General features: G+C 39.5%; 1 protein-coding gene across 7 annotated transcripts in view; it reads left to right on the forward strand.

Moving 5' to 3' along the window:
- LOC104983541 (chromosome unknown open reading frame, human C10orf131) overlaps window positions 1-7,500 on the forward strand; it is an 84,374-nt gene that overhangs the window by 43,906 nt on the left and 32,968 nt on the right. Inside the window, exon 12 of one of the 7 annotated variants that reach the window (XM_010833019.1) lies at window positions 107-254. The exons of 4 other annotated variants lie outside the window; for them this stretch is intronic. In XM_010833019.1, the coding sequence (XP_010831321.1) occupies window positions 107-157 (51 nt within the window). In that variant the 3' untranslated portion in view covers window positions 158-254. Of the gene's footprint in view, window positions 1-106; window positions 255-7,500 lie in introns of those variants that run through there. 2 more of the 7 variants (XM_010833016.1, XM_010833010.1) reach the window with 2 other exon arrangements.

Consider the following 7,500-nt stretch of genomic DNA (forward strand, 5'->3'; position numbering starts at 1 on the left):
GTCAGCATAAACTTTGTATTTCTGGGGTTCCAGGAACATGTAAAAGGGGAAAAAAAACTGTAATGTGCTCAAATATTCCTATGTTTTTAATACCGTTTATAAACAGATGTGCCCTTTCTTCTTGAGGAAAATGGAACTGAAGAACTTTGTCTTTTGACGTCAGGAAAACTAAGCTATTCTCTATCATGGGCCTTAGATGAAAATGGTGTTCCTCTGACACCTGTGTCACAGTCGTTACGATCTGCTTTCTGCAGGTAATAAACTTTATGCTTGAAAAATAATGCCAGTCCTCAGCAAAGCATCACACAAAGCCTACAAAACGGAAACTCTAGATAAATGGTAGGAACAGTTTAGTTTACTTGGATGTTGCTTTATTTTTATTTGTATTTGTAAATATATAAAATATTTATTTCATTTGTAATCACTCCACTAAAGCAATAAGTGTCTTTACGTGTAAGAGAATGTGTCTCTTCAATGTTTAGGATTAGAGCCACATGGATGATGACAGAGGCGGTTCCACATTCCTTAGACTGTGTAGGCAAAGGCCAGGACTCCCAAGAATTTGATTTCTGGGACCTTTATCTCTCCCAGTCATTCTGGATTATGTAAAAAAAATGATTTTTTGCATTATCAATTTTTTGGAAGAAATTGCTGGACATAGAAATTTCATCTATATCCCACAACTTCCTAGAGAAATTGGAGTTAACTTCTAGACCCTATCCACAAACAGTATTACTAGAAGTACAGTAGAATTCTATAAAAATGATCATAATGCTGGCTTATATACTGTGCTATGTTTGAGTAAGATGACACATTTAAAGGGCCAAAAGATCTCATCATTAAAGAAATTAATGAATGATAATAACAAAAGGATAGCCTTTTCCCTCCCCATCTAAACACATGTTTTTTTATTTATTTATTTATTTAAAAAATAAAACACATATTTTTTAAAAAACAGGCTAGATCCAACTATATGACATTATGGGAAAGGTAAAACTATGGAGACAGTAAAAATGTCATTGTTCACCAGGAACTAGGAAAAGGGAGGGATGAATAGGCAGAGCACACGGGATTTTTAGGGCAGTGAAACTACTCTGTAAGGTACTGTAATTGTGGGTACATGTCATTATGCGTTTGACAAAAATCCGTATAACATAGGACACCAATGGATTTTGAGTGCTAATGATGGGTTAGTATAGGTCCATGGATTATAACAAGTGCAACTCTTTTATTGGCAAAAAACATAATAAATTATAACTGGTGCAGGATGTTGATAGTGAGGTAGGCTGTGTATGTGGAAACTGTACTTTATACCAATTTTGCTGTGATCCTAAAACTCCTTTTAAAAAATTCCTATTTTTAAAGTAAAATAATATTAAAAAATAATTCCTATAAATAATGTGGGTTAAATAGGAAATCAAAACTGAAATTAGAGACCATTTTTAAAATAACAATGAGAACACTATCTACAAAACTTGTGGCATATAGCCAGAATCATAGCAAAAGTTCATAAGTGGTCTTCTTGCATACATGAGTGCTAAGTTGCTTCAGTCTTGAAGGAGGGTTGCCTTGACCTCCTCCCGAGTGGTCTTCTTGGTAAATAAGAAAGAGTTTTAGAAAAAAAACTAAACCAATGTCAGTAGTACTCAACAATTGATGTTGAAGAAACAGGAAGTGGATGTAGGTTACTTATCAAAAAGCTTGACAGTAAAAAGAGGCTGAAAATAAGAGAGAGAACAGAATCAAAGTATGGAGTGCTTAAAAATTGGGGGCAATACTTATCTTCTAAAAGGAAGTGATGAAACTCATAGGAAAAGAGCCAGAATGTATTAGAAAGAATATGAGATAAATAAGCCACCTGCCAATACAGGCAATGCAAGAGACTTGGGTTTGATCCCTGGGTCAGGAAGATCCCCTGGAGGAGGAAATGGCAACCCACTCCAGTATTCTTGCCTGGAGAATCCCATGGACAGAGGAGCCTGGCGGGCTACAGTCCATGGAGTTGCAAAGAGTCGGACACAACTGAAGCAGTTAGCACATGAACTCCTTCAGAGTCAGGATGATATTGAACTAGAACATAAGTCAGTATGGTTCTAGAGAAGAGGAAATATCTTTTCAAAACAGAGAATGAGACAGAAATCACAGTACACACAGAAATATAATTTTGATGGATATCCCTGTTTTGCTAAGTAAATCAGGTCATCTTAGAAACCTGGAGCCAGGGCATTTTAGGAGAAAAATGGGTTGTCATCATTCAGTCACTCAGTCATGTCCAACTCTTTGTGACCCCATGGACTGCAGCACGCCAGACTTCCCTGTCCATTACCATCTTCTGGAGTTTGCTCAAAATCATGTCCATTGAGTCAGTGATGCCATCCAACCATCTCATCTGTGAGCCCCTTCTCCTCCCAACTTCAATCTTTCCCAGCATCAGGGTCTTTTCCAATGAGTCAGTTCTTCCCATCAGGTGGCCAAAGTATTGGAGCTTCAGCTTCACATCAGTCCTTCCAATGAATATTCATGGTTGATTACCTTTGGGATTGACTGGTTTGATCTCCTTGCCGTCCAAAGGACTCTCAAGAGTCTTCTCCAGCACCACAGTTTGAAGGCATCAGTTCTTCAGTGCTCAGCCTTTTTTATGGTCCAGCCCTCACATCCATACATGACTACTGGAAAAACCATAGCTTTGACTAGACGGACCTTTGTAGGCAAAGTAATGTATCTGTTTTTTAATTTACTGTCTAGGTTTGTCATTGCTTTTCTTCCAAGGAGCAAGCACTTTTTAATTTCATGGTTGCAGTCACCATCTGCAGTGATCTTGGAGCCCAAGAAAATAAAGTCTGTCATTGTTTCCATTGTTTCCCCATCTATTTGCTATGAAGTGATCGGACCAGATGCCGTGATCTTAGTTTTTTGAATGTTGAGTTTTAAGCCAACTTTTCCACACTCCTCTTTCACCTTTCTCAAGACGCTCTTTAATTCCTTCTCACTTTCTTCCATTAGAGTGGTTTCATCTGCATATCTGAGGTTATTGATATTTCTCCCACAATCCTGATTCCAGCTTGTGCTTCATCCAGCCTGGCATTTCACATAATTAACTCTGCATATAAGTTAAATAAACAGGGTGACAATATACAGTCCTTCCCAGTTTTGAACCAGTCCACTGTTCCATGTTTGGTTCTAATTGTTGCTTCTTGACCTGCATACAGATTTCTCAGGAGGCAGGTGAGGTGGTCTGGTATTCCCATCTCAGAATTTTCCACAGTTTATTGTGATCCACATAGTCAAAGGCTTTAGGGTAGTCAATGAAGCAGAAGTAGATGTTTTCCTGACAGTCTCTTGCTTTTTCTATGATCCAATGGATGTTGGCAATTTGATCTCTGGTTCCTCTGTCTTTTCTAAATCCAGCTTTTACATCTTGAAGTTCTCAGTTCACCTGTTATTGAAGCCTAGCTTGAAGGATTTTGAGCATTACTTTGCTAGCATGTGTTGCTAAGTCACTTCAGTCATGTCCGACTCTGTGTGACCCCATAGACGGCAGCCCACCAGGCTCCCCCATCCCTGGGATTCTCCAGGCAAGAACACTGGAGTGGGTTGCCATTTCCTTCTCCAACGCATGAAAGTGAAAAGTGAAAGTGAAGTCGCTCAGTTGTGTCCGACTCTTCGAGACCCCATGGACTGCAGCCTACCAGTCTCCTGTGTCCGTGGGATTTTCCAGGCAAGAGTACTGGAGTGGGGTGCCGTTGCCTTCTCCGTTGCTAGCATGTGAAATGAGTGCAATTGTGCGGTAGTTTGAACATTCTTTGGCATTGGCTTCTGTGGGATAGGAATGAAAACTGACCTTTTGCAGTCCTGTGGCCACTGCTGAGTTTTCCAAATTTGTTGGCATAGTGAGTACAGCACTTTGACAGCATCATCTTTTAGGATTTGAAGTAGCTCAGCTGGAATTCTTGGAGAAGGAAATGGCAACCCACTCCAGTGTTCTTGCCTGGAGAATCCCAGGGACAGAGGAGCTTGGTGGGCTGCCGTCTCTGGGGTCGCACAGAGTCGGACATGACTGAAGTGACGCAGCAGCAGCAGCTGGAATTCTATCACCTCTGCTAGCTTTGTTTGTAGTGTTGCTTCCTAAGGCCCACTTGACTTCACATTCCAGGATGTCTGGCTCTAGGTGAGTGATCACACCATCATGGTTATCCGGGTATTAAGATCAAAATGGGTAATAAGGGCAATTTATTTTGGAGCCAGTGAATAAGCTTATAATATGCTGAACCAGAATTTTCTTGTGTTACTCAGTATTTCCCTAGCATAGTCCCCCACTGCAGCTGTTTTTTTTTTTTTTTTAATTTTATTTATTTATTTATTTTTAATTTTATTTTATTTTTAAACTTTACAATATTGTATTGGTTTTGCCAAATATCAAAATGAATCCGCCACAGGTACACCAAAAACATTTTGGGGGTATAGCTGATTAACAGTTTTGTAATAGTTTCAGATGGCAGCAAAGTGACTTCCAGCCATACACCCACTGCAGCTATTTTTAATCTTTGCCACATCATTCTTTGTCTTTTTCTTAAAGTCAGATGTTTGCTCTCCTCACTCTAAAGCTAACTTTTATGCAAGTAATTTGGAACTTCCCTTGGTCTCTTTTAGGAATCTATTGACATATTTATATCCTTTTCTTACATTTTCTTCAACTTTTCCATCTCCCTATGCTATAAATCTTTCATATCCAAGAAGCTTTCTGTGCTTTAAAACAAAGAAAAATCCAAGCATTTGATTAAATCCTAAAAACCTTTTCTGGTTGTTTTCCCTGCCCAGGTTATTTATTATATGGGTGCTCTCCTGGTCTGTATATATTGCCTTTACTTTTTGTTCACACATTTCATCCCTAAGCCAACCCATTTACTCCTGAAGGCTACGAAGGACCTTCTGGTCATATTTATTGACCTGTCCTCATCTTTTTGCTTCTTGATGTCTCTTCTCTCATGGTTTCTGTGATGCTGCACTTAACAGTTCCAGTCACTTGGGAACTCAAGTGTATAAAAGGTTGAAAGCAGTTGTGCAAGATTGGAACAGATGAAAAGTGTCAACAGAGAATGAACTGCAGGAAACATTTTCAAAGTTCAGAGCCCTTTCTAAAGTGAACTTGAAGTAAAACTTTACAGTTGGGGATTCTGAGATCAGAGAGGGAAATTGCAGAGCTCTCCTCATCTACAGCTGTGGTGGCCCAAGGACTGGTGAGGAGCAGTGGTTTTAGGAGCCTGGGATGGGTGCTCCAAAAGGCAAGACTGACTTGTGAGAGTCCGAGCATGAAGCCAAAGGAGATCAGAAAGAGTTTGTTTATTCACTCACTCATTCATTCATTTATTCATCAACTACTGACGGAACTAGAAACGGAGGAGGATCTTAGAATGCTTTATATTATAAAAGTCATATCTCTCCAGTGTCAATTAACACTGTCTAGCGTTTTTAACACATTTTAAAAACAAAACTGTTTTTCTTACACTCAATAGTTGATTATTTGTGATGTGGTTAATTGAGTTTTATGTTTGACCTTATTTCTTATCTCCCATAACTTTCATTCTGGATTTACTCTTCGTGCTGAAAGTTGTTCCCTTAACGATTCAGTCCTTTTTTAGCTTTTTCTTTTATACTGGGGTAGAGCCAGTTGTGATAGTTTCAGGTGAACTGCGAAGGGACTCAACCCTACATACACATATTCATGAAAATGATTGTTTTCATGGCTAGAAAGCTTGTTTAGTCTTTATTTGAAAATGTATTTTTTTCCTCATTCTTGAATAATTGTGTAGATGGGCATAAAATTTGAGGCTGATACTTATTTTCCCTAAGCACCCTGAAGCTACAGTTGCATTATCTTCTGGAATTTATCATAGCTGTTTAAAAGTCTGCTGTCAGTCTAAATGTTAGTATTTTTTAGATAGTCTTTTCTCCCTGATACCTTTGAAATTCTTAGCTTAATTCTTAGAGACAAAGCTCAGGCCTGAGGGCAGGGAGGAATGGGGAGCTATTGCTTAATGGGTACAGGATTTCTGTTTGGAATGATGAAAAGTTCTGAAAATAACATGGTTATGGTGACTGTACAACACTGTGAGCATACTAAATGCCACTGAATTACATTAGATGCTTAGCATTTGTTTGTGAAGGAGGGTTGCAGATGACAAAGGAATTTAGCTGTAGTCCACAGCTGAACACCTGTAGGGATGACAGAAGGAATCGTTATAGCAAAGGCAGGAGATGTTCTGAGGTTTTTATTACTTCCCCTGAGGCAGAAATCTGGAGACTATGTTGAAATATCATTACAACCAAATTTTTTTAAGGCTATAATAGGATAAATTTCTCTCCATAATGTATTCATTAACATTTAGACTGTACCTGAGCCTTTATTCTCTAAGGGTCCTGGGCTAAGATTCTTCCCGTGAGAAGGAACATTTGTCACGTGATGATGTTAAGGGTGTCAGGCCCTAGAGATCTCTTATGACAAAGATATTAAAACAGTTCAAATGAGAGGGCAAACATAGGAATTGAAGAAGGGAAGAAGACTCAAGCTTTACCTGTTTGTAAAAAGGAGTACGTCAAGGCTGTATATTGTCACCCTGCTTATTTAACTTATATGCAGAGTACATCATGAGAAACACTGGGCTGGAAGAAGCACAAGCTGGAATCAAGATTGCCGGGAGAAATATCAATAACCTCAGATATGCAGATGACACCACCCTTATGGCAGAAAGTGAAGAAAAACTAAAAAGCCTCTTGACAAAAGTGAAAGAGGAGAGTGAAAAAGTTGGCTTAAAGCTCAACATTCAGAAAACTAAGATCATGGCATCCGATTCCATCACTTCATGGCAGATAGATGGGGAAACAGTGTCAGACTTTATTTTTCTGGGCTCCAAAATCACTGCAAATGGTGATTGCAGCCATGAAATTAAAAAATGCTTCCTCCTTTTAAGAAAAGTTATGACCAACCTAGACAGCATATTAAAAAGCAGAGACATTACTTTGTCAACAAAGGTCCGTCTAGTCAAGGCTATGGTGTTTCCAGTGGTCATGTATGGATGTGAGAGTTGGACTATAAAGAAAGCTGAGCATCGAAGAATTGATGCTTTTGAACTGTGGTGTTGGAGAAGACTCTTGAGAGTCCCTTGGACTGCAGGGAGATCTAACCAGTCCATCCTAAAGGAGATCGGTCCTGGATGTTCATTGGAAGGACTGACGTTGAAGCTGAAACTCCAGTACTTTGGCCACCTCATGCAAAGAGCTGACTCATTTGAAAAGATCCTGATGCTGGGAAAGATTGAAGGCAGGAGGAGAAGGGGATGACAGAGGGTGAGATGGTTGGATGGCATCACCGACTCAATGGACATGGGTTTGGGTGAACTCCGGAAGCTGGTGATGGACAGGGAGGCCTGGTGTACTGCAGTTCATGGGGTTGCAAAGAGTCAGACACGACTGAGTGACTGAACTGAACTGAACTGAATTTTG

Source organism: Bison bison, unplaced genomic scaffold (assembly GCF_000754665.1).
Source record: "Bison bison bison isolate TAMUID 2011002044 unplaced genomic scaffold, Bison_UMD1.0 scf7180017862979, whole genome shotgun sequence".
Taxonomy (NCBI): Eukaryota; Metazoa; Chordata; class Mammalia; order Artiodactyla; family Bovidae; genus Bison; species Bison bison.